Here is a 27,167-nt window from a genome sequence, read left to right as displayed (position 1 = left end):
ATGATGACGTCCTCCCGAGAAAACGATTTTCCTGTTTTTCCCTATACGGTCTTGGCCCACATATAGTTTCGGAATAATCTCTTATATTCACCTGAAATTTTAGCTTATATTTTCTATGCCACTAAATTTTACTTGTTTCTTTGTATACCCAAAATTTGATTTTAATCCCTTCCATACCCTTCCCGTTATAGGGTCGTCTCTAGAAATTAGGGGCTCCGGTTCAAAATGCTAATTGGGGTCTTTAATAAAATGACCAGTGAGACTAATTTTACTCATCAAATAGATACTTAAATATATATTCTTCAATACAAATATACAATATGTAAAAGTATAAAAAACATTAGTTGTTGCTGACGACGAAGTTGTCACCTGGACGCTCCGTTCGTGTCGTTGGCTCGCTGTTGTTGTCGACGACGACTTAAGACCGATACGAGAGGGCGCGATGACGCGAGATGAATACGAGAGGTTTCGATGATGCGACTCGGAGCTCGCCGCTTGTGACGATAGTGTCATTTTCACTTTTAACTATTGTTTGCCACTAGTTTGAGGGATACAAGGTGGGGGCCCTATTCGATCGCGCACCTCACACGTGCCTGTGGACGGCCCTGTCCCGTTAGTTGACCGTCTAATTTATATAAAATTGACCATTTTACAGTGTGAGGCGGCACAGGGTGCAGGATGTCTGCGCTGAGGGCGACGGTGATGCCGAGGGCTATGGTGAGGCGGCGCGAGGTGCGCCGATGCGGCGGTGACAAGGCTCCGACACCGCGCGATGCAGGCGCGATCTCCGACGAGGGCCGAGGCCACTGCTTCGTGTCAGAGATGTCGGAGCTAGGGTAGGGACGGGGGAAGCGATGGCGCTCACGGCGGGAGCCACGGTGATGCCGCCCCAACGAGCGACGGTCGTCGCCTCATCGTACTCAAAGAGGAGAGGAGTGATCTCAATCTGAACGAGTTTGGCTCAGAGTGTTTTTGTCCCCTCAAGTCAGGAAAAACAGCAAAAAGGCCTGGAGTGACTAAAATAGCAAAACAAATGATGATCCCGTACTCGAAGTGGCATTTTAAATGCGCTAATTCGCGAAGTGGTATTATGGCGAAACCCAGTTTTGTGAATGGCATAATGCGCCTATTTGGGAAGCTTCTCGTAGCTGCAGCTTTTAGAAAAAAGCTGTTTTTGCCAGAAGCTGCCACAAACGGTCCACAACTTCTTCTAAAAAATAAACTAAGAATTCAGAAACTAGTTTTAGAAGTTTTTTCAGATTAACAGAAACTAGCTATCAAACAGCTACTTCCCAAAATATAAAACTCCTCGAAGAAACATAATGTCCAATTTCTCCACCACACCGCGCGGTCCAGCACACCTACAAACAAATCCCACACTCACGACTATGATGACTCACGACTCCGGTCCCACGCCGATCCGTGTACAAACGTACAAAACCGTGGCCTGTGAACAGAAAAGCATCGGATCGCATCCAGAAAAGATAGAGCGCTACACGTCTACACTATCCGTTGTCACAGCCAGCTGTACGCGCAGAAACTGACAGGACGGCCCTACCTTTACACGCGAGCAGTGGCCCCACCTGTCAGTAGAACCCTGGTGGCCTACGTCTCCACGGATAAAAACAAACAAACAAATCCCTCCGCAGGCCGCCCGCAACCACCACTCCCCTCCCCTCATTCCTCGCCGCGCCGAGCCGCGCCGCCGCCGGCCATGGAGCGCCTCCGCCTCGCCGTCTCGTCGTCCCACCGGACGGCGCTTCCCCTTCCTGCCCCTCACAACCACCTCCGCCGCCGCCATCTGCAGCTGCAGCAGCACCTCCCCAATTCTCTCTCCCTCTCGCTTCCCATCTCGCCCCAGCTCTCTCCCGCCCCTCGCCGCCACCTCCCTCCGCTCCTCGCCTCCGCATCCGCCGCCCAGGACGCGAGCCCCAGCCCTAAGCCCCTCCCGGCGGCCGGCGGCGGCGCGAAGCCGATCCCCCTCCTCGTCTCCCTCGCGGTCGGCCTCGCCGTCCAATACCTCGCGCCGCGGCCGCCCGAGGTGACCCCGCAGGCGTGGCAGCTCCTCTCCATCTTCCTATCCACCATCGCCGGGCTCGTCCTCGGCCCGCTCCCCGTCGGCGCTTGGGCATTCCTCGGGCTCACCGCCGCCGTCGCCACGCGGACGCTTCCGTTCACCGCGGCGTTCGGGGCGTTCACCAATGAGGTCATCTGGCTCATTGTCATATCCTTCTTCTTCGCCCGGGGGTTCGTGAAGACCGGGCTCGGCGACCGTGTGGCCACCTATTTCGTCAAGTTGCTGGGGCGCAGCACGCTGGGCTTGTCGTACGGGCTCGCCATCAGCGAGGCATGCATCGCGCCGGCCATGCCCAGCACTACGGCCAGGGCCGGTGGGGTGTTCCTTCCTATTGTTAAGTCGCTGTCTCTGTCGGCTGGCAGCAAGCCGAACGACTCATCGGCGAGGAAGCTGGGCTCCTACCTTGTGCAATCTCAGCTGCAGGTAAGCAAGCTACTATCTGCAAATGTTGAAAGGAGCTATTCGCGGTAATTACTTAGAATTATACTATTACAAATGAATGGCTGTGAAATGTGACACATTTTGCCCCGACATTTGTTATTTCCCCTCTAGATGTGTTTTGATATACCCTTTTAGCTGGGAACATGGACATGCTATTGAATAGGTGCTTAGAATGAGCTCTTCAATTACTTGCTTTGGATGGGCTGTTGATATGCTATTTGATTGGATATTACTAACATGCATTGATTATTGAGGTTATGATAGGTAGGAATTTGCTACCTCACCTATCTGCTTGACATTTTCATTTTCTTCATGAATGTATTGTAAACAATGCATTATGGGACATGAAAACAACCTTTCCGCTTGTATCCGTTTTTACAATAATAGTAACATGCCTGTGCTGGCTGTATATTGCAACTTGTCCATATTATCAGGGTTGGCCTACGTTGGTCCTTAGGGACTTTTTTACCAACATATTGTTTTCTTTTTCTGGTTCGTTTTGAGGGGAGGGACCGAGGGAGGGGGTGGGGGTGGGGAGGACGGACGACTGCGGTTTTTAATTAATAGAGATATGGACTGCAAGCTACTTTGCTAGGATGCTAGTTACAACACCCTGTGTCAAACATCATTGCAGATGCAGAGCTTGGGTATTGGGTAGCCCTGTGTGACTTTCATCTGTTGGACTGTTTTATTATTACTAGTGGGTTACATTCTGTTTTAAATTTATTAATAAAGTTTTTGCATAAATCCTTGTATATTTGGCCTACTACTTGATGTATGACGAAATGGTACACATTGTATTGTTAAGAATGTAACTTATCTTTCTTCAGAAGTACTACATAATATGTGTTGTATAGTCATCTAATAGATGGTATTAGTGGATTGAATAACCAAGGGTACAAAAACCTTGAGTTTCTAGGTGCATCCTTGGTTGCTTTGAAAAACTGAAAATAAAGAGTAAATGGTGGGAATTCTTTAACTGAAATGTGGTTTCTTAATGACCAGCAGTTTTTGCCTGGTCATGATCGGATGCTACATTGAAACCAAACTAGCTTGTACTTTAATGGTGAATTAGTTCAATTCAAAGCCACCTTAATCATTTTGATAAGCACATGAATTCATCACACATTTACCTTCGAGGTTGTCAGATCTTACTATATTGGAAAGCAATACTATATTGGAAAGCAATGTCAAACTCTCAGTACTGTGTTTCTTTTGAAAAGGCATGTTTAGTGAAAACGTTTGACATGTTGCTTCTAGCATGCTAACATATATGTGCATGGTCTGGGTTTTGATATTTTACGTTTTAACATCCATTAGTACTGTATTTGATCAATTGCGCGTTGGTTTATGCTGCTTTATAGGCATCTGGCAACTCAAGTGCTCTCTTCCTGACTGCTGCTGCACAAAATCTCTTGTGTCTGAAGTTAGCAGAGGAGATTGGTGTTAAGATTGCAAACCCTTGGATATCTTGGTTCAAGGTTGCTAGTTTGCCTGCCATCATTTCTCTCTTAGCGACACCTTATTTGCTGTACAAAATATTCCCTCCTGAAATAAAGGATACCCCTGATGCCCCTGCAATAGCTGCACAAAAGTTGAAGAACATGGGGCCCGTAACAAGAAATGAATGGGTCATGGTTGCTACAATGATTCTTGCTGTTTCACTATGGATTTTTGGGTAAGATTACTCACTCTTGTTACTAAACTAATTCTTCGCTTGAGTTGATTTGCAATATATACTTTGGTTTGTGATGGTGCTACATTTTTTGCTGCATTTTTCATAAACTGTATTTAGCTGCTCCTTTCATTGTGTCAGTGTTCTGTGGATGGTACACATGATATACCTAGATCATCTTTTCTGTTTCCTTATTGTCGTTGGGGCATATTTGCTTAGATTTTGTTTGGCATTGCGGTGTAAATTTCTAAAACATTTCTACTTTGTGATATAACAGTTAGTTGAATGCATTTTAGTTGTGGCAAAAATCTTACTAGAATACTAATTACTTATTTAACTAACTATATTCCATGAAACAACACAAAATGACGTCACAGCAACAAAACTGGCCCTTTGTATTGTCGTGATCTAACTTGTTCCCTCTTGTCATTTTCCTCTGAACATGCCTTTGTCAATTCAGAATCAACCTAAATTCTTGGATGATAAATTATGACTATGGAGATGTTTCAACTTTTCTGGTGACAAAAGGTTCAACCTGATCTGTTTATTTTGTAAAACCAACAACCTGTTCATTCCCTCCTTGTTGACTTCTGCACAAGCAACAATCAATTACCTTATATTGGATCAATATTAACAAGAACAGAAATACTGCAACTTTTCTTCATATGGCAACATCTTCGTAATTACTGTTATGCATCTTTCTAAGGTTTATACTGATTTTGCTGGATTGCTTCCTAAATCTTTATGCTTCGTTTCCTTGTCACTTCACTACTTCACTGTAATGGACTGGGTAAGATAAGGGTCTGAAAACCGGGGATAGGGCACTAGCCCTCTAATAGCGCTGGCAGTGCTTATCCCTGTCAAGCTAAGAGAGGCTCTGAGGCTTAGGGCTAACTTTAGAGGTTCACTGATTAATTGGTTACATAGGGTCCCCTTATATATAGGTAGGACTGACTTGGCATCTAAGGAACTACAATATTATAGAAACCAATCCTTCTATATCTAATCTACTAGTAACAAACTTCATCGCTTTCCTAACTAGATAATCTCTAACTTTATTTGACTTATTACCATCCACAAACCACTGCATAAGCCTTGCCCATGCCCGTAACATTCATGTTATGTGGATTTAGTTCATTTTGTATCAACAAGAACGATGGTGACAAGATCAGGAGTAGGAGGCAGAAACATATAGAAGTGATCCATAATGCTACTTGTGCAGTCTGAACTAGGAGTTATTCCCATATCATTGATAACATTTTCGGTATTCAGATTCATGCTTCAGTTTGTATTAGTCAAACCCCAGTATACATAAATCTGCCATACAATTTATTTTGCAGGGATGCCATTGGCGTGTCAAGTGTTGTTGCAGCAATGATTGGGCTATCAATTCTTCTTCTGCTTGGGGTTCTGAACTGGGAAGACTGCTTGAATGAAAAGTCTGCATGGGACACATTGGCGTGGTTTGCTATTCTAGTTGGAATGGCAGGGCAGCTCACGAACCTTGGAATAGTATCATGGATGTCAAATTGTGTTGCAAAAGTTCTTCAGTCTTTCTCATTGAGTTGGCCTGCAGCATTTGGTGTTCTTCAGGCGTCCTACTTCTTTATTCATTATCTTTTTGCAAGCCAAACGGCACATGTTGGAGCTTTGTATTCAGCATTTCTTGCTATGCATTTAGCAGCTGGTGTTCCGGCTGTGTTGTCAGCACTTGCTTTGACGTACAACTCAAATCTCTTTGGTGCACTGACACATTATAGCAGCGGGCAGTCTGCAATATATTTTGGAGGTTTGTTTTCTGTGCACCCACTTTGTTGAATTTAATTTGTTTTCATTATACACTTTTCAGCATATTGTTCTGTGATATTTATCTCTTATTGCTTTGCAAAAGATGTTCGTCAGAAAAGGAGCATAACAAATACTTTGCTCACTAGCTATGGATAGTATATTAGATACTAGCCTTATTTGATAACATTATGTATAACTACATGAAATTCCAACCGGGGCCTAATAATGGAAGAAACCCATAATCCAATGCATATCAGCAGAAAATTAAAGGAAATTCCTTGATTTATTTTACTTTTAGGCATGTTTGTCCTATTTTATCTTTAAGCCTTTGTAGTGTACTTCCTATATCTAAGTACTTGTTCTTGTGCAGCGGGGTATGTTGATCTTCCTGATGTATTCAAACTGGGTTTTACAACAGCTGCAATTAATGCTGTGATATGGGGAGTCGTCGGTACATTTTGGTGGAAGTTTTTAGGGCTTTATTGAGAGTAACCGCAAATGTTTAAGTTGACCAAAGGTTACCTTACTGAACCCATAATTCATGGCTCCCTGTTCTGGAGTGGTAATGTGGGAGCCATTTTTTTCTTGCGGCGCATTTGATGAATGCATAATAATGGAGCTATGTTTATCATTAGAAGTCCTGAACATTCTACACTTGTACAACCCAGAAGGGTTCTCATAGGCGTTTTGTACAACTCCCGTGCATTTCTCATGAACGAAATTACTGCGGTCTGCAGGAATGAGTCTTGATTCCTTGAACGTATGTTTCGTATACTCTCGGAAGTCAGAACTGTGTGGGATGCTTTTGCCATATGCCTATTGCTTTGTTGTAAGACCTTGAGTTTCATGAGACAAGACGATAAGGCGAAGATAAATCATGTGTTATCTAACCTATCCTCGGAGGTCACCTGCGTCTCTACACTGTTTCCCTCCTGGGTACACGTGCAAAACACGTTGGCTGGAAGGTTTTCGCTTACGTTTGACCTTCAAAGGAAGTAATATGCGCCCATATACTTGTCTATTTGTATTCTACTAGTAATATGGGCCAATACGTGTCTATTTGTAAGACTTTTTGGCGATTGCCGTAAGGTCAGTACCTGTACGCTGTACCACGGTTCTTTTGGCTGTCCATGTCATGACGCTGCTTGTGCTGCATCTCTAAGAGGATTCAGGACACTCCGCCAACTGCATGAAAGAATAAAAGAACAAAATGGTACAGTAAGAGCCGAAGAGGTTTGGTTCTCATACAGAAGTACATTATCCATTCGAACATTTCGAAAATATAGCAACTATTTCTCTCTGTTTAGGTTACAAGATGTTTTTAGTTTTTCCTAAATTCTATATAAATAAAACATATATATGGGTTTATTAATAAATCTAAAAAACAAAACATCTTGTAACCTGAAACCCAGAAATGGAGGAAGTAAGTTTTAAAATATGCTCACGTTGTTGTATGATTATATTTTACTAGAACAAGTGCACGTTAAAGAATAGCTTAAGATTTGGGCCCTAAGAGCATATGTTAGGTTTGGCAACTTTAAATCTGATGTACACTCGAGTATCTCTAATAGACTTGATAAATTTGACTCTTCAAATACCTATTTGGCCAAATCTTCATGTCATTTGTTAAGTTAAATTCGTTGTTTGCTCCAACAACATCTCCATCCCTCCTCTCTTTTTTGAGTCTATGACAATAGAATCCACGGGTACTCTATACCTATTCTCCTCCTCGATCTCTCCCTCTTTCACGTCTAAGTCTATGGCAGTAGCGGATGACAACGGCGACGATGGCGGCAACAACAACCGCTACGAATGCGGCAAGGGCGGGCGAAGGTTGACGATGGCCACGATAGACGACGGCGAGCGACGGCCTCCGCGACCGGCGACCAGGACGATGACGACACGACCGCTAGCACCACCCGGCGCGGTGTCTGCATGCTCCCTCGAGGCCACTTAGCGGTTCTCGGTGGCGGCGGCGATCGTTCCCGGAGATCGAGGGGTGGGCGCATGCCAGCGGTGCTCGGAGGCCCGTGGCGCTTGGATCTAGACAGCAACGGTGGTCTCGGCGGTGGCAGCGGCTGCCCCAGCCGGTGGCGTTTCTAGGTGGCGGCGACTATTGAGTGCTATCACGGGTGAGAGTGGGAGGAGAGAAGGAAAGGATGTGTGGGCCCATGCATGGGACCTACGTTGGACAAGTCTTTTAAGGCTAGCCATCTCTAACTAGTGGTGGGAGGAGTTTGGCCAACCGAATGACCTGGCCATTCGGTTTGTAACTCTGTTGGAGTGCAAATTTTAGACAGAATTGTCAAAATTTAGCTTGGAGAATTTAATAATCATGCTGTTGGAGAAGCTCTAACAGACTCTGCATCTTCACTCTCTAAATTTGGTAAGTACAATAGAAGCCTACAAGTCCACTACAAGCCTACATAGAACGGATATAAAATAAAAAATAATAAGGGTTAGACTCTTATACAAGTACTAATTCTACGATACTTTAAGAGATGCATTGTATTTATATAGGTAAGAGAAAGAGAGAGAAAATATTAGAGCTAATTTTATAGCTCATTTATTATACATATTAACTCTAATATAGATTTTTAATCAGTAGTTAGCTTCTGACTGTTAAACTTAAACTGGTTCTAGGAAGAACCGCAATCGCTAAGGTAGTTGATTATGCCAGCCGAACGGGATTCGTCCGCGGAGCCCGTGGCGTGGCGTCGCATGGGGCTCGCCGCTCGGCCGCCTCCACACACACACGTACGCGGACGTGGTGGAACCGAGCGCGACGGACACGGACACGGACACGGCCCGAGCCGGCCACCACGCGCTCGCATCCAGGCGGCGTGGCGGAAGCAGCACAGGGCAGGGGGGGAGAGACGCGAGATGCTTTCTCGCCTTCTCGGGTAGTGGCTTGGCCGAGCCGTCGTTTCCTTGCCGCCGCGCCGCGCGAGGGGGCGCGACAGATGGATGGCGCGCACGGTGGGAGAGAACCGGTTTCCTCCCGGCATTTTCGTCACGGCGCGTCGTCCACGCCATTTTGTTTTGGATTCGCCCGTTGAAAAGCGTACCACAGTAGGTGGCTGTACGCCAAACGGCCCGGAGAACGATGGATGGGCCGCACCTGCTGGTTGGTTGCAGTCGGGAACTTTATCCTCTAGGCTTCCAAGGACCATGATGCCAGCCAAAGAGATTAGAGGGATCTGAATATTTTAGATAGAGTTTTAATCCTTTTTTCTATTAATCTTTGCCATAAAATTTTAGAGAGTCTTCGTGAGGGTTTCAACGATATTAACAGAGATAGCGGGGGTTCAAGACCCGCCGCCCCCACGTTGATCCACCAGTGGGCGTAAATGTAGCAAATCTTGAGGAGTCATATAAAATTTAGCATAAATTAATTATTTTAAAATTTATTTTAATTTAGTGGAGTTTACGTAGCCCGTCCCGCGGTTTGGAAAAAAACTAGTCTAAATGGTACGGTTCTTTTCAAAGATATTTTCACCATTATTTCTTCAAAAATCTTTTAAGTTAACTTATTAACTTTCTAGTACTTAATTAATTTATTTATGCCCTTAACCATTATAGTAAACCATCCCCTATAGTCAGAGTCCCTTTTTTCCCCCTGCGTGAAGGAGACACTGTGTCAACCTGTACTGCACATTGGACGTCAGTTCCATTTCATGGTCCATGCACTGATGCACATATGAATATACCTTTGCAATATTTATGACGAAAGCAATTGGTGAGCCCCATCTCTCGTGATATTGTTCCGTTCCGGGGTTCCTTGGCGCTCACCGTTTGGTCCCTGGTCTTTTCTGCACACAAAGGCTTTAACTGCGCGCTCAGAATAGTACTGCAGTGTGAAGGAGGTGCGACAAATACCTAACTGCTTCGAACAAGGCTGACCACCGTGGTCCTCGCTCTTTTAGGTTAAAATCTTTTTATCTCAAGGTACTCTACCGCAGTTACAATTTCGACCATTTTCTATCCACAGGTAATTTATTTTTAACCACATGCAAGTATGCAACATTCCTTGTGTACACATACAAATACGTTTTCTAACACATCGTCGAAGAAATGAAGACCAATGTTAAAGATACGTTATTACGATTTTTTTCACATGAATGAGCCATTTTAGTTCTGTTAGGAAGTGTAGGTTTTTCCTCTTTGTTGTACTCTCGCAAATCCATTGTGATTATGTGGAATCCAGTTCCCGCAATTCTATAGTCTCTTTTTCCTGAGGAAGCACAAATAAACTGTTAAAGTGCTTTTGACAGGAAGGAAGTTTCTTGTCATTAGTCTACAGCTCTTTGAATAGTAACATTGTTCTGAAATATAAGTATTTTTTGTGTATTTCTTAAAATAAATATAAATATGGGTGATTATTTGGGTTTTTTACAGAGAAAACCCAATGACATATTTATAAACAAAAAATAATTTATAAATAAAAATTTTATATATGTATTCTTATTGATCACTAGATGCCAAGATTGATAGATAAATTTCAGTGCAAAATCTAAATTTTATGTTAAAAGCTTAAATTTTGTCTTATAAGTATAACAAAAGCGAGAAGATAGGGGTGTATATATCCAGCGTGTGTATGTAACTGAAATATCATTATTTTATAAACGATTAATTCGATTAGCCCAGAGATGCCGGTGAAGCGGTGAACTGTGTGTCTGTGATAGGAAGAGCAGGAAAATGCTACGCAAAGTGGTAACCGCGGCACGCAATTTCCCTTTTCATTATTCCCTGGAGGGCAAGTCCCATGTACTTTGCTGAAGAATCCCCTCCACAACAGAGATACCATCTGTCGTCTCTGGTGATTACCTCGTTGTCTCAAGGCTCGCACACGTGACACACACATATCGTTATATCGAGCAAACGCTTGGCATGCAGCCGTACGTGTACATGACAAGCCAAACAGCTACATTCTTCTCCTTGTTGGAGAAAAAAATAAAAAAAATGAAAGAAAAAACTGCACTCGATCTGTTTATGCTTATAACCTAAACTTTGAATTTTTAGTTAATTTTAAGTTTTTTTACCAAGTTTACTTTTTATCTTAGCTTTTATATTACTAAGAATACGTGTATAAAAATTTTATTTATAGATTATTTTTTTATTTGTAAATATAACATTTGGCTTTTTCCAAAAAAAAAAACTAACCATGCACCACATGATTTTATACAAGAAAATATCTAAAAAGAAGACTCCTACAGACAAAGATCACCTTATTTTACTCTAGCCTCGTTCTAGGACTCGTCGTTTTCCTGGCAGCTGTGTGTAATCACACACAGATTCACTCGTTTACCTAGGTGTTAGAAACAAAACAGAAATAAAATAAAACGGATGCCATTGCCTGTTCACCGAAGGGATCCATTTTGGATTTTGTGAGCTTAAACAAAGGATCATCCATGCCAAAGAATTTCTCAAAAGCCGCGATTACTTACTCCATGACAGCAGCCGAGACCCGATAGGGCTTAATAAAAACATGAAGGGTTTCGGCTGCGATCCCACCGCCCCGCCGCGCAACTCCCAATGCCGCCGGTGACGACGACGTGCTGGCGCCTGGGTCGCTGCCCGTTCATTCGAGGGGTATGGGTTGTTTTAGTTTGTGATTTAAATTAGTACCGACAGTAACCAAGAGCAAGTTTAATAGTATAGTTAACTATTAACTCTAAACCATATAATTGTCGCATACAAAATATATAATACACGGTCTGACCTATCATACATACATTACGTTTTGAAAATCCGTGCTGCAGTTGGCTATAAATTTATAGCTCGCTGCTCTCCCCTCTTCTCTCATCTCGTTAACTCTTCTCTCGTGTTCTTAAAATGTATGCTTATAGTTGGTTTATAGTTTGCTATTATATATGCTCTAATAGCACTTTCTTGGTTCCAAAATAAATTACATTTCAGAATGAATATAGATACCCAATTATCAAAATTGATTCTTTTTTGGGGGATGGAGGACGGAGGGAGTATTGGTTAATTTTAATAATGTTAGATTTTCTTGGATTAATTTTAATAGTGTTAGATTTTCTTGGATTGAAGCCATAATTTGGTAAGCCCAGAAAGAATAGGTCACTTCAATAGTAATTTAGGCTACTCGTGAACTTTACCTTCCGAAATTGATCACGTGAGAACTTACCAAAAAATTAAGGATGAATACTAATATAGGCCATGTTTGGTTTAGGTGACTAATCCATTAGTCTCTCTATTTTATTCTTCTTTAGTTCCTAAAAACCCAAGAGAAACTAAAAAGGACTAAAATTATATTAGTCTATTAGTCACTTCCATAGGTACTTATTGGGACTAAAACTTTCTTTCACACTAACCCCTAACAAAAATTTCTATATATAATACACTTTTAGTCTATTTTAGTCCCTCTAACCAAACAGTAGGGACTAAATACATTAGTCCAAAGACTAATTTTTAGTCGTAGGACTAAAGAACCAAACACCACCATAGTAACTTAAGTTTCATCAAAGACTTAATTTGGTTCTTGAGATTTTTTTTGTCCATGCAAATTTTCTACATATTTATTTTTGCTTAAATCGTACTTAGACCCGCATAACATGTCATCTGGCTAATATCTCTTTCGCTCTTAGCTTGCAACTGTATAGCTAAAAGAGGAAAATATAAACTAATAACATTGTATATGTACTTTGCATTATTCCAGCCAGTGCGCGTGGGGTTTAAGCTTTACTACCTTCCTTGAAAGTAAATAATTATTTTTTGTTTTTACATAAAATACTGTGCATTACATGTACATTTACACAGATTCGTTGTACACAAATCTTAGCAAAAAAAGATCATTGAAATTATTGGATGTATATCTGACAAGAAGTTGGGTATATATGTGGTCTCATAAAAAAATAGATATACTGAAATAATGAGACATATTATTCTTTTCCTGCATATGTTAATGAGGGGTATATAAGGTCATTTATCATGAAAAACGTTCATTATGTTTAACCATGTATTTTTTAAGTGCGTCCAAGGACGAATTTATACAACTTAAATGAGTAAAATGGATAGAATGAAATATCTACCATCACAATTAACATTGGGAGAAAAAAAATGATAACGTCACCTTTGTCTCAAACCAAACCAGCCCTATATTACGGGCGAAACCTGAAAAAAAAGGAACGCAAAACCCGGACACTTTTGTTGCCTTGCAAATTCACAGACCACGGAGCCGGGCATCGGGCTGTAGGGTTATGAACAACATATTTACAAACAGAAAATAATGAGCAAAATTTTTTATACACGTATTTACAGTGATCTAAAAGTCAAAACTAAAAATAAACTACAACAAAAACATAAAATCAACATTAAATTTAAGATTTAAAATTAAAATTTTAGATTATAAATATATAAAAAATATTTTAGATTATAAGGTGGTGTTTAGATTGAGAAAATTTTTGAAAAAAAGTGTCACGTCAAATGTTTAACCAAATATCGGAAGGGGTTTACGAATGAAAAAACGAATTTCACGGCTAGCCTAGAAACCGCGAGACGAATCTTTTGAGCCTAATTAATCCATCATTAACACATATTTAGTTACTGTAGCATTTATGGCTAATCATAGGCTAATTAGGCTCAAAAGATTTGTCTTAATATTTCTTTCATAACCGTGCAATTAGTTTTTTGGTTCATCTATATTTAATGCTTTATTTAGATATTTAACAGTTTGATATGATGTTTTTAAAAAAAAATTTAAAAACTAAACAAGCCCTAAAAAAACCGAAGTGACGCGACACAGCATCCGCAGATAGTAAAAAAACGTGCAGGAGTTACACGAGCTGAGGCCACGGCTCCTCCATCGACGCAACTTCGCACCCCCCGGAAGAAAAGCTGCTCTCGCCTCTCGTCCCCTCCCCTTCGCCGTATAGGTTGTCGTGTAGCGTCGTCGTCCGTCGCCCCCACCACCCGCCCCTCCATCCGCAGCTGGCTCTCCCTTCCCTTCCCTTCCCCACAACCCAAGCCGGCCAATGGAAGCGCGTCACCTTTTGGGCTTTTGCCCCCCCACGGGGCTTAAAAAGCCCGCTGCCTTTTGCCACCTCCGGCAGCCGTCGGGGCCCACGCTCTACCACCCCACACCGTCACAAACACCGGCAGCCCATGCCTATTCCTCTGTCACCCTGCTGAGTGCTGACCACTCTCACTCTCACGCAGGGAACTGGAAAAGGAACAGAACGCTGTGCAGCTATGAGCTAGTAGTAGTACTGCTTTCTAGCGTTCAATTTTCTGGTCTCTTTGGAACAAATCGATTTTTATAGATTTTTTATGGAAATCGATCCAATATTCTTTTAGTCCTTTTTTGAAAATTCTCCAACTAAAGAGGCATATCATCTGGAGGCATACCACACGGATAGAAAACTAATTCAGTCTCCCGCTCAAATTGAGTGAGTGCCTACTAGGGTTCACAATTTTGTTTTAGGATCAAAATGTGAGGCTTGGTGAGACGATGAATTTTGCAGAATGGTATAAATGTCTCTCAATTTTAATAGAAACCAAATGGTTTGACACACGACCGAATTTGGATGGCAAAATTCAAACAAAATTATGAACCCTACCATGAATACCTCTTCCCCGTTCAAATTTAGGCCTAGTTTGAAATGGAGGAATGTCATGAAAATATTGGAGGAAGTAAACTATAAACTAAGAAAATCTTACAAAATTCATATGCACCAAATGGGTTATAGTGCTTATTTAGTTTGGAGACATTTCACGATAATTTTGGAGCAATCGAAAGCCCATAATATTGGAGAGAAAAAACCTATAAGCTTGAAAATCTTACAGAATTCATACGCTGCAAATATGTCTTAGGGCACATTTAGTTTGAAAACTTTTCATGAAATTCTAATAAAATTAGACTGTACAAGAAATCTTGTAAAACTATTGTTTTCCGAGGGAGACCTTAACCATGGTCACTCTTAAGACCAGGTACAATAGCAGACTATAAACCAACTATAAACATATTTTAAAGATATAAGAGTGAGAGAGAAGAGAAGTGTGCTACTAATTTATAGTCGGCTGCAGCATATGCTTTAAGACACTATAACATGTGAGACTATATATTAATGTTTTATAGGTAACTATTATATAAGTTGACTATTAGTAAGGGTGTAAATGGGCAGGCCCGCCAACCCGTTTATAGGCCAATTAAGCGGGTTGTCCACCGGGTTACCCGTTTAATTGACCTATAAGTACACCCCTAACTATTAGATTAACTATAGATGAATTAGAGCTAATAGTTGGTTGTACCATTAAACCCCCACCCCCCCCCCCCCCCCCCCCCCCCCCCCCCCTCCGCTCCGCAGTAGAGTCCATTCACTCCAGTAGTCCAGCACACCCCCCGGCACACGCGCACACAGGGATCATGCGAAACCTCAAGAACCTCGCGAGCAGCGTCTCTCGATTGTAGGAGACGTCTTTGGACCGGAGCTAGGGCAGGAAGAGGACAACCATGGTGTCGATGGTCCTGGGTCACAAGACGGGCCAGAGCGACGCCAAGTGCCATCACCGGAGGCACGACGAACACCCGCATCACCTCTCCCCATTCCCCTTCCCGCGGCCACCCCTCCTCTCCTGATCATCGAACCTTCTCTTTGATCGATCTTGTCACCTCTTCTTTTCTCCTTGGAGTCTTTGAGAATTTCGCGTCGAGGCACAGCTGGGAAGCATGAGAAGGCCCAGCGACTGCGGCGGCGGCGGCTCTGGCGGTGGTAGTCCCGCATCCCTCCTCCCGATGGTCGCCGATGGTAAATTCTTTTAAAGTTTTTCTTTCCATGGTGGTTTTGTGGCGATCGGAGTTCTTGGTTGACGAGGTGATGTGCTTGCTTGTGGAAAGGTGATGGCTTTGGTGGTGTCGGGATGGAGGAAGAGATGGATGGGGACGAGGACATGGTGATGTGCGGCCGCGGCGGCGGTGGCGCCGGGGAGAAGAAGCGGCGGCTGAGCGTGGAGCAGGTGCGCGCGCTGGAGCGGAGCTTCGAGACGGAGAACAAGCTGGAGCCGGAGCGGAAGGCGCGGCTGGCGCGCGACCTCGGCCTGCAGCCGCGCCAGGTCGCCGTCTGGTTCCAGAACCGCCGGGCCCGGTGGAAGACCAAGAAGCTCGAGCGCGACTACGCCGCCCTTCGCCACTCCTACGACGCGCTCCGCGCTGACCACGACGCGCTCCGCCGCGACAAGGACGCCCTCCTCGCCGAGGTACGCGCCGCGAGCGCGCCAAACAAACAGTCTCTCGATTACAGAGGAGTGCAATGTTTGTGAATTTGGGGGTTGGGTCCTCTCGTGCCATGCAGATCAAGGAGCTGAAGGGGAAGCTCGGGGACGAGGACGCCGCGGCGAGCTTCTCGTCGGTGAAGGAGGAGGAGCCCGCCGCGTCCGACGCCGACCCCCCTGCCGCCACGGGCGCGCCGCAGGGCTCGTCCGAGAGCGACTCTAGCGCGGTGCTGAACGACGCGGAGCACCTGCCTGACAAGCCGGCGGCGGTCGCGGCCGCCGTGGCCTCGGAGGAGGCGGTGACCGGGGCGCTGCTCCACCACGCCGAGGTGTTCTTCCACGGGCAGCTGCTCAAGGTGGACGACGACGAGGCCGCGTTCCTCGGCGACGACGGCGCGGCGTGCGGTGGCTTCTTCGCCGACGAGCATCTCCCGTCGCTGCCGTGGTGGGCCGAGCCCGCCGAGCAATGGACCACCTAGCTAGCCGTGCCGCCGTGGAGTCTCTGCTTATTTGGCTGGTGGCCTGGTGCGAATAAAAAATCTGTAGGGGGTTTTATGAAAAATTTTGTAAAATGAAATTGTATCTAGTCCTTTTTGTCAAAAAAATTCCTCCCGTACCAGCACACGTGGCCGGTGAGCTAGAAATGGCACTTCTGGCCTTTTTCTCCTGCACATCTTCGCCTTGAATTCAAGAAAAAATTAACTTTCTGCCACTCTGATATATGAGTACAATGATAAATCTATTATTAATATTTATATGAATGGTGAAAAGTTAAATGCCCTGATTTAATACGTAACAAGAAAAAAAATGAGGACAGCTCCAGATTCGTCGAAAACGCAGGGGAAATTCCGCAAAAGCAGCGAAATGCCATTGCAGCGGCGGCGGCAGCAGCGCTGGCGGGAGGGAACAGTGTCGCTGTCGGTGGGCCCGGTGCCACGTGAAAAACAGACTTGTCGCTGACAGCGATTCCTGGCGCGTCTGCCTAGTGTGTCTACCCAAAAAGCCTTGCAACACTTGCCCTTCTTTCCTGGCCACAAGAGTTCTAATTATCTGATTTTTAATAATTATTTAATAATAGAAATAATGGAGCTAACTAATATGAATTAAAATTTTATTTTAAATATATAAGAGAATAGGCTTTTATATATTTTTTAAAGAAGTATAGTGTTTAGTAATTTAGAAAATACGTATATAGAAATCGAGAAATAATATGTTTCTCCAATGGTGTTTCTTTGCCTTGGTTAGAGAAATCTGAAAACCCATCCGATTTGGTTAGTGCTAACACGAACAGAGGTTTTCGTACGATAATGGCTAGCAAATTTTATGAAGGGGACGGTTTGGTTTGAGTGAAGGAACAGAGTCATGTCATTAGAATAATGTGTTGATCTCCGGATTGTTTATAGACTTTATTAGCTACTCCCTCTATTTTATAATATAAGATATTTGATTTTTTTGTTACAATGTTTAACTATTTGTCTTATTCAAAAAATTATAGAAATATTATTTTTTTTGCTTGTGACTTATTTTAATCAAAAGAACTTTAAGTACGACTTATTATATTTTATATAAGTACTAAATTTTTGAATAAGACGAAGGTCGAACATTGCAACTAAAAAAATCAAATATCTTACATTATGAAACGGAGTAGGTAGTAAGTATTTTTTTTCCTAAGTGGAGATAATACCTGTATGAAGCAAGGAAATATAATTTTAGAATAATACCTCTATCTTTTTGCTTTTTATAAATCAAAATTTTAATTTTTGACCTTTAATTTGGAGTTGATTTGAAGGTTTTCATCAAATTTATTTTAAAGTCATTTTTTTAGATTGCCAAGAATATATATATATATATAACTTATTAATAAATTATTTTTTATTTATAAATATATCATTCGGTCAATCACCCTGCAAGGCTTTTACGATCCGGTGGTTTACTAGTTAAGGCTAAAACAATAGGAAGCTTAAAAACTATGATTCAAGCTAGATTTAAGCTTTAAAATCAAATTTAGTTATACCTTCTAAAATGCCAGAGAACTGCCAAGCAAACTAAAGCATCACGGACTACGGAATTACTAGTAGAGTTGGAATTTCTTTGCCCGGATAATATGTATGTTTGTCAACCAAATCAGAGGAGGCGGATCCGCCGTGTTACACTGTTACTGTTACTGTAAGGAGTGCGATGGTTAATTTTTGGACAGGGTGAATAATTACGTTCAACCGGAAGCCGATTTTCAGCAGTACGTACGGCTGCACTTCCTCCGATCCGTTTGGCTCGTCCTTTGCACGTGCTTTTCAAAGTGGATTTCCATTCATGAGCTGATGATGAGGGTGACGATGTCCTCCCATTAACTTTTTTTTTTTGGTTCCCTTTGGCCCTGCACAACGATATAACAAACCAGCGGTTGCTCAAACGGAACGGACATTCGATTGGAACGGCCGAATTTGTCTTTTCGATGTAGGCGGTGTGGTTGAAACAGATTATTCATCGGAGTATTGTCCTAAAATTGTCTGCCTGATGTGATGTTAAGATAAATTATACATTTTGAAAAAAAAAAGTAAAATTTTATATATGGCACCCAAAAATGTGCACCATAAATACATGAATGAGCTATAAAACACCTCAAAAAACATATAATTAGCCGATAAATCTCTCGATATTATTCTACTATATCTCGTGTAGATAGAGAGAAAAAAAGAAAAATAATAATTTGATCCTATCTCAATTGACTTAATAATAAGACGACCCAAGTCAAATGGTTGTAGCTCACTAGTCATTGACACAATGCCTTTTCCTAAGAAAAATAACATGTAAAACAATAAACTCATGATCCCGTCTATCATCACTGTGATGTATACATTCATATGACATTTGGGGCAAAAATAGTAAACTATTTCTCTATGCAATAGGGTACAGAAAAAAATAAAATAATACCAAGAGTATATGTTTCTTGATGTCTTACAGACAATTCACGTCTATGCGGTATTCAACAACTAATTACACATTTTTAGGGTGTCCTCTAGCCAATTTTATCTTTGAATAAATTTAACAGCTAGCCTAAACAAAAAAGTTTATTGAGAAAACATTTTCTTTAAAGACGTGGAGCAAACAATCTAATAAGTTTTGAATATAAAACAAACTAGACATCACAGTTTTGAATATAAGGGGTGATTTTTTTAAAAAACATTCAAATGATATATTTACAAATAAAATAATTTATGAATATATTTTTTACCAACGTGCTTTTAGCTACATGAAGGTTAATGCTAACAAATAAATTAATATGAAAAAAAATCCTAAATTCTACTCCGATATTAAGATTGATAAATCAAACTTTGACATATAAATCTAGGAAGAAACGAAAAGATGGAGCCTTATGTCATCATGGAGCTTACAGTCTCCTTTTCATCTTCGCTATATGTAAGTCGCGGTAGAACTTCCAGCCACCTTTTTCATCTTTAGCTCTATTGTTGTCTAAGGTCTTTGTTTAGTGAGTTCAAAATTTTAACAAGTAACCGATAAAACAACCAGTTTTTTAAATATAGAAAAGCTGAGATTTTTAGCTTCTGCATTCTACTATATTTTCTGAATTATATAATTACAGAGTCTCCTAAGTTGAATGGTGTTTGGGGAGCTTCGGACTTCTATAAATTATGTGAAAAGCTGCAACTCTCGTAAACCCTCCAAACAGGAACGTTGCCTAGATGACAACCCTATCAAAAATAATAAATCGTATTTTCTAATTTGGTATAATAAATGGTAACAACAAAATAACTTGTGCAGCAGTGTTATTTTTTTTATTCACCGTACTAAAACAAACTACGACAACACCGAGGAAGATAATTACTCCCTCTATATTTTAGTTGATAACGCTGCTAAACTTTAGTTACATGTTTAACTATTCGTCTTATTAAAAAATTATACAAATATATAAAAACATAGGTTATAATTTAAATATATTTAATAATAATTTCAATCATAATAAAATAAATAATAATTATGTAAGTTTTTAAATATGATTGATCAAACGTGGGTCAAAATCCTATTAAAGTACGAAGAGAGGGAGTACAAGAGATGAATGGAGAGGATACAGGATATGACTGGAAGGTGCAATAGCCTCTCTATGAGAACGGTAGTTCCAATAAAAGAGAGCCAGCTAGTGTAGCAAGGGGATGATTGTTTTTTAATGAAAAAAATTCAAACGACACAATTGTGAATGAAAAAGAATTTATGAATAAAATATTTATGTATGTATTATTAGCGATCTAAAAGCCAATGCTGAAAAATAAACTTCGAGGAAAAAACTTTAAAATCAACTCTAAATTTAAGGTTAAAAATTTAAATTTTAGCCTACAAGAACAAATGACTAGAATGGTGCGAGCCTATAAAAAAATATAGGAATGAAACAAACACATTATATTTTGTACTCGTAGCCCAAGATTGGATGGTTTAAACTTAATTTAAAGTTGATTTTATGACTTTATCACCGTGGTCAATTTTGTAGAGATTGGATTTTAAAATTTAATAATATAGATGTAAAACATTTATTCATATATTATGTTTACTTGCTTTATTTTTTTCTTCATCTTGATCAATCTATCGGATCCTCGAGGGGGACTGAAAGAGAATGGAGTCGTTAGTTGATGCCCTAAGCACATCAAAAAAGAGTGTCATAATTAATTATATTGTATTTTGTGATGGATGTAGTAGAACTTCTTTAGAATGTATCCCTCATCTAAATCCATGATATAAGCATTCCTGATATCGTAGTACTTATCTAATCAATCACTTTATGTTCATATTTTTTCAATTAGTCCCACCCATTGTCGTATTCCTCATTTATTAAATGAAAGTATTGTTTTTTCTTCTCAATCTTAATCTCTACTGGATAATATATAAATATATTTTAAAAAGATATGCAATATTCATGTGTGCCTAAAAAATTAAACGTGAAATTGAAATAACGCCCAAGCTAATTGGGACACCTTCAAACCTCATCAACTACATGATAAAAAAGATAAAATATTATCTAGTTTTGTGATAGACATTTAATGGTATACATGACGAAATTAACTACTATAAGTTAAAAAAAATCTAATTTAGAAGTATGAGATGATAAACTTCTCTATCAAAACTTTTTTAAAAAAAATTACGCAATTTAGCAGTTCAACAAGCACGCACACGAGAGTTTGGAAAATTGTGAGAAAATCTGGCCAAAAGGACGCAGCCCTCGTATTTGAATCGCACTGTTTTTTCTTTCTTTTTTTTTTTTACTTGTTATCCCGGTTCAAACGCGTAGAAATCCGTCCTGTAGAAGCAGAGAAAAAAAGGAGCCCTGAAAAAAAGGACAGCGGAGTGGAACGACCCTCGCAACAAGGGAGGGCCCACAAAAAGGAGCTTTGTATTCAACGCTCTAATTTCGTGGGCCCATTCTATGGGCCCCCGCGAAAGCAATTCGCGACGCGGGCGGGCAGCCCCGCTCCTCTTTCTTCAGCGACCGTCGCCGTGGGTACCCACCCATTCCTCACGACGGACAGGCCACGTGGACGTGGGACCACGGTGTCATCGGCGTCGCGCGAATGCGGGGCCACGTGCGCGTACTCGATGCCGTGCCTGGTGGTGCGCTGCGCTGGTGGTGCTGGTCCCTTTTCGCTGTCCCCACGATGACGTGGGCCTGTATCCGTCGTAGGGGGGGTGGGCCATGTCATCCGGAAAGGAGAAAGCTTCGTCGTGACGCGAGACGGGGACAGCATCTCCCTCGACGGGAAGGTCGTGTTTGTTTTCGTTTAAAATTATTATAATTTAGATTATTAAAAAAACACTAGAAAAATTATTTATAGAGATCTTATCAGATTATGGTAATTTAAAATTTAAAATTATAATTAGCTAACAAATAATATATCTGTTTATTTTATATTATTTTTATAATTCAGATTACAATAATTCTAATATGAAACAAATTGGTTAAGTTTGTGTGCTGGGCTTATCCCTCTGTGCACGCACAAATTGCTCCTACATAAAACAACGTTGAAAACCATTGTAAGATGAACTCGGTAAGGAGATGGCCTACTGCTCGGACCCATCTTACCAGTAACTTTTGAATTTATCGTATGTCAAAACTCTTTAAATTTAATCAAATTTATAGAAGATATGGTAACGTGTATAATATAAATAAATGTAGAATAAAATTATATTCAATTGTGGATTTAATAAAACTACTTTAATTGTGTGGGTACTAGTTTATTTCTTTGTAAATTTAACAATTTTGAAAAACTTAACTTAGACCATGACTAAAATGAATTTTACTATAATACGAAACTGAGGAAGTACTGAACAAGAAAGTAAAGTAAAGTTGAACTTACAAAGAAGAGATAGGCCGCGTTCGGAGAGTTTGGTTGTAAGTTAACTTATTCGGTGCGAAAAGCATAGTAATAGATTAGTATATGATTAATAAATTATTAATTATTAAAAAATATAAAATAGATTATATGATTTTTTCAAACAACTTTACTATAGAAATTTTTATAAAAAGATACACCATTTAACAGTTCGAGAAGCATACACGCGAAAAACAAGAGGAATAAGGCCTTGTTTAGTTCCTAAAATTTTTTTTCAAAAACATCACATCGAATTTTTGAACACCTAAATAAAGCATTAAATATAGATAACCAAAAAACTAATTGCACAGTTATGGAAGAAATCTTGAGACGAATCTTTTGAGCCTAATTAGTCCATGATTAGCCATAAGTGCTACAATAACCAACATGTGCTAATTAATTAGGCTCAAAAGATTCGTCTCGCGGTTTCTAGGCTAGCTGTGAAATTCGTTTTTTTATTCGTGTCCAAAAATCTCTTTCGACATTCGGTCAAACGTTCGATGTGATATTTTTACGAAAAAATTGTGGCAACTAAACACCACCTAAGTTAACTTGTCCGTGGGTGTGTGTGTGTGTGGGGGGGGGGGGGTCGCGGCCGTAGTGATGTTTTATTCTGGAGTGCACTGGAATGAAACATCGGTTTGCAGTTTGTTGGTTTTGTGGATAAGAGATAGATTTAAGAGGTCTAGCAGACCATTCGTACGTCCATAACATGGCAGTGACCATGGGCCGTTTAGGAAATACCGAGACATTTCACTGGGCTCCAGCTTCCAGGTTTAGGAAGAATTGGCCCTTTGGGCCTGCTTGGTGAGAGCTAGAGAAATAAAAGACTCGTCACTCACACAGACACAAGCCATCCGAAATTCTGAGGTAAGCACTAGCAAATTATTATCGAGTAAAAGAACGTTGTTCAGTTGCATAAGATGAAAACGATGAATATTTGAAACATATAGACAATATTTTAAGCTATTGAGCACAATAAAGTTGTATCGTTTGCATTGCATCTTATAAGCACCTGCCAAATTTTGTTTTTTTAGATTTGATTTGGATTTTTGTTCATGTAGTATGTTTCGTTATTCATAGTTAAACCACTAATGGCACATATATTTTTTACCTATAAATTATTTTTTTGGTTATTAATAAACCATTCCTAGGTTAGCTAACTGTAAACCAAACGACTAGGGCAAACGTACACTCTCGCTTGTTTCTTGTAACCCAAATACGGAGTACTTACTAATATCTATACTCCCGTAAAAAAAATAGTGGTGACGGTCCCAACTATAGTTTTACAATTCAGTTCTTATTTTTTTGATATTAAAAATCGGTTAAATATAGATTGATATCTACATATAAATCAAATTAAGGTGACTATTTCATATAAGAAAATTTGATAATGCATCATAAAATCCGTAGCAAAACACAGGTATTTAACTAGTTCCGAGAAAAATTCACACGTAGATTAGTGTATCATCTATCATTGTGCAAACTTGAAAAGTTAAACTAAATCTATATAAAAAAAAAAGTGTTACCGTTTTTGCAGTTCTGCTTGTTCTCTCTATTACTTGGAAATTTACGTAGGTTGAATTTGGCCTTACATTCTTGTTCTAAAAAAATGATATCCAATACAATAATCTACTATTATATTGCTAGTTCTTCAGAACAATTATAACTATTTAGGTTACAGACATGAAATGAAGATACATGTCATCACAGCACATACCAAAATCTTTCCTTCTTGTGACACCCCAAAATGCCAAGATCTACCAATACGAGTTTCACCCTGTTCGTCTATTCTCATCACGTTTAGAATGACGTTTAAAAGTTCAAACTTGCACGGAAACTAAATAAAAAATCTTAAGAATTGAGCACCCTCCATTTTTTAAGGTCCTGAATGGACAAAAATAAACAAGAAGAGGGCATTGCCATTCTCCCAATCCATGAGGTAATTCCCACCTTTGCCTTTTCCTGCCTTTCCCCGTCTCCCGCGCTCCCATCGATCGAGCGCGCGCTTCATGCCGCATGCACCCACCGATGATGCTGCCGCCACCGCCGTCGCCGGGCGACGCCGAGCCGTCGGGGGCCCGCGACATGGACGACGAGGACCTCGTGGAGGAGCTCCTCGCCACCGTCAACTCGGCCCGCGCCTTCGTCGACTTCCGCCGCACGCAGCGGAAGGAGTGCGCCAACCTCCTCCGCTGGCTGCAGCTCGTCCTCCCGCTCCTCGAGGAGCTCCGCGACGCCGCGCCGCCGCTCACCGAGGACGCGTACCACCGCCTCGCCCTGCTCGGCCGCGCGTTCTCCGCCGCGCGCCGCCTCCTCCGGTCGTGCCACGACGGCAGCAAGATCTTCCTGGTCCGTATCCCGCGTTCATGACGCCTTAATCTCTAGCTTCCGCCTCCTCCTCCTCCTCTACGTTTCTCGTCGTCTCCATCGACCTTGCCATTGCCAATCTTGCGTTTGCTTCCTCGTCTCAGGCGCTGGAGAGCGAGGCGGTGCTGGGGAGATTTCGCAGCGTGTACGAGAGGATGAACTCCGCGCTCGACGGAATGCCATACTCGGAGCTCGCCATCTCCGATGAAGTCAAGGAACAGGTAAGCATGCATGTACATGCATTTCCCTTTGCACGGTGCGTGAGGAAGTCAAGCGCAGGTGAGTCTCAGGCATGATTAGTCGCCATGGTTTCTTTCAGGTGGAGCTGATGAACGCTCAGCTGACGCGATCCAAGAAGAGGACGGACACGCAGGACATCGAGCTGTCCATGGATCTGATGGTGATCCTCGAGAACCGGGACGACGAGAGGAACGCGGACAGGGCGATCCTGGAGAGGCTAGCCAAGAAGCTGGAGCTGCAGACGCTGGCGGATCTCAGGGCGGAGACGATGGCCATCAAGAAGCTCATCAGCGAGAGGAACGGGCAGAGCGGTGACAGCACCAAGCAGATCATCGAGCTGCTCAACAAGTTCAAGGAGGTCGCCGGCGTCGACGAGAAGAACGTCCTCGGCGAGGTCTCCATGACGAAATCCCTTGAGAAGTGCCCCTCTTTAATGATCCCAAACGATTTCCTCTGCCCGATCACGCTGGCCATCATGACGGATCCGGTCATCGTTGCGAGTGGCCAGGTATCAAAACAGATTCTCCAACAAACAAACTGGGATCAATCATCAACCGAGTTTAATCGATTTGAGCACCATGATTTTGTAGACGTATGAGAGGAGGAGCATCCAGAAATGGCTGGACAGCGGAGAGAGGACGTGTCCGAAGACGCGGCAGCAATTGGCGCATCTGTCGCTGGCGCCAAACTACGCGCTGAAGAATCTGATTCTGCAGTGGTGCGACAAGAACAAGGTGGAGCTGGAGAAGAGGGAGCCAGAGCCCGGCGCCGAGCTGGACGAGCAGCAGCGCGGCGCCGGCGAGGACATTCCGTCATTGGTGGAAGGCCTCTCCTCCATCCACCCCGACGTGCAGCGGAAGTCGGTGAAGAGGATCCGCATGCTCTCCAAGGAGTGCCCGGAGAACCGGACGCTCATCGCCGACAGCGGCGGCATCCCGGCGCTGATCGGCCTGCTCGCCTGCCCGGACAAGAAGTTGCAGGAGAACACGGTGACGTCGCTGCTGAACCTGTCCATCGACGAGAGCATCAAGCGCCACATAACCAGGGGAGGAGCCATCCCTCTCATCATCGAGATCCTCTGGAACGGCAGCCCGGAGGCGCAGGAGAACTCCGCCGCCACGCTGTTCAGCCTGTCCATGCTCGACGAGAACAAGCTGACGATCGGGAGGCTGGGCGGCATCGCGCCGCTCGTCGAGCTCCTCCGGAACGGCACCGTCCGGGGCAAGAAGGACGCCGCCACGGCCATCTTCAACCTGGTCCTCAACCAGCAGAACAAGGGGAGGGCCGCGCAGGCCGGCATCGTCCCGGCGCTGCTGAGGATCATCGACGACAGGGCGCTCAACATGGTCGACGAGGCGCTCTCCATCTCCGTGCTGCTGTCGTCCCACGCCGCCTGCTGCGCCGAGCTCGGGACGCCGCCGTTCATGGAGAAGCTCGTGCGGCTCATCAAGGACGGCACGCCCAAGAACAAGGAGTGCGCGCTGTCCGTGCTGCTGGAGCTGGGAACCAAGAACAAGCCGCTGCTGGTGCACGCGCTCAGGTTCGGACTCCATGAGGACCTCTCAAAGATCTCCAAGACCGGCACCAGTAGAGCGCAGAGGAAGGCCAATTCGCTCATTCAGCTGGCGCGCAAGTGCTAGTGAAGACGAGGACACCGTCTGTAAACTTGTAACTGTAACTCATTTTGGACTCTAGAAACTCTGTCTGTGCCATGTTCTAGCTCTGGGAACGGGGAATTTGGTTGTGGAATTGCCAAAAAAACAGGTCTGATGTATTTGTGCTGATTTTGGTCAAACTAGTGGACATTCTCACGTAATTTTTCGCAGAGATAGAGATTTTAACAGTAGATTATGCAATCCCTGGCACCTATCTTTTCGCTTCTGTTTATGTTTATAAGCTAAAATTTAAATTTTTAATTTTAAGTTTAGAGTTGATTTTAAATTTTTTTACCGAAGTTTATTTTCCTAAT

At 42.4% G+C, this 27,167-nt stretch overlaps 3 protein-coding genes across 3 annotated transcripts; all 3 read left to right on the top strand.

Moving 5' to 3' along the window:
• The first annotated feature begins 1,649 nt into the window (after positions 1–1,649).
• On the top strand, positions 1,650–6,764 carry LOC102714394 (dicarboxylate transporter 2.1, chloroplastic-like). Its single transcript, XM_015840222.2, has 4 exons — positions 1,650–2,500; positions 3,883–4,196; positions 5,534–5,982; positions 6,352–6,764. The coding sequence occupies exons 1-4, from the start codon at positions 1,715–1,717 to the stop codon at positions 6,465–6,467; spliced, it is 1,665 nt and encodes a 554-aa protein (XP_015695708.2). The 5' UTR covers positions 1,650–1,714; the 3' UTR covers positions 6,468–6,764.
• An 8,541-nt stretch (positions 6,765–15,305) lies between these two features.
• Positions 15,306–16,885, top strand: LOC102702125 (homeobox-leucine zipper protein HOX20-like). Its single transcript, XM_040526814.1, has 3 exons — positions 15,306–15,751; positions 15,841–16,199; positions 16,295–16,885. Exons 1-3 carry the CDS (start codon positions 15,673–15,675, stop codon positions 16,691–16,693), a joined length of 837 nt encoding a protein of 278 aa, XP_040382748.1. The 5' UTR covers positions 15,306–15,672; the 3' UTR covers positions 16,694–16,885.
• Positions 16,886–24,546: 7,661 nt separating this feature from the next.
• LOC102714114 (U-box domain-containing protein 15) lies at positions 24,547–27,044 on the top strand. The gene is made up of 4 exons (XM_015840333.1): positions 24,547–24,940; positions 25,063–25,179; positions 25,278–25,706; positions 25,789–27,044. The coding sequence occupies exons 1-4, from the start codon at positions 24,608–24,610 to the stop codon at positions 26,836–26,838; spliced, it is 1,929 nt and encodes a 642-aa protein (XP_015695819.1). The 5' UTR covers positions 24,547–24,607; the 3' UTR covers positions 26,839–27,044.
• Positions 27,045–27,167: the final 123 nt, after the last annotated feature.

This window comes from Oryza brachyantha, chromosome 8 (assembly GCF_000231095.2).
Source record: "Oryza brachyantha chromosome 8, ObraRS2, whole genome shotgun sequence".
Taxonomy (NCBI): domain Eukaryota; kingdom Viridiplantae; phylum Streptophyta; class Magnoliopsida; order Poales; family Poaceae; genus Oryza; species Oryza brachyantha.
The sequence above is the reverse complement of the archived record's forward strand: the minus strand, read 5'-3'. Positions and strand labels throughout refer to the sequence as shown.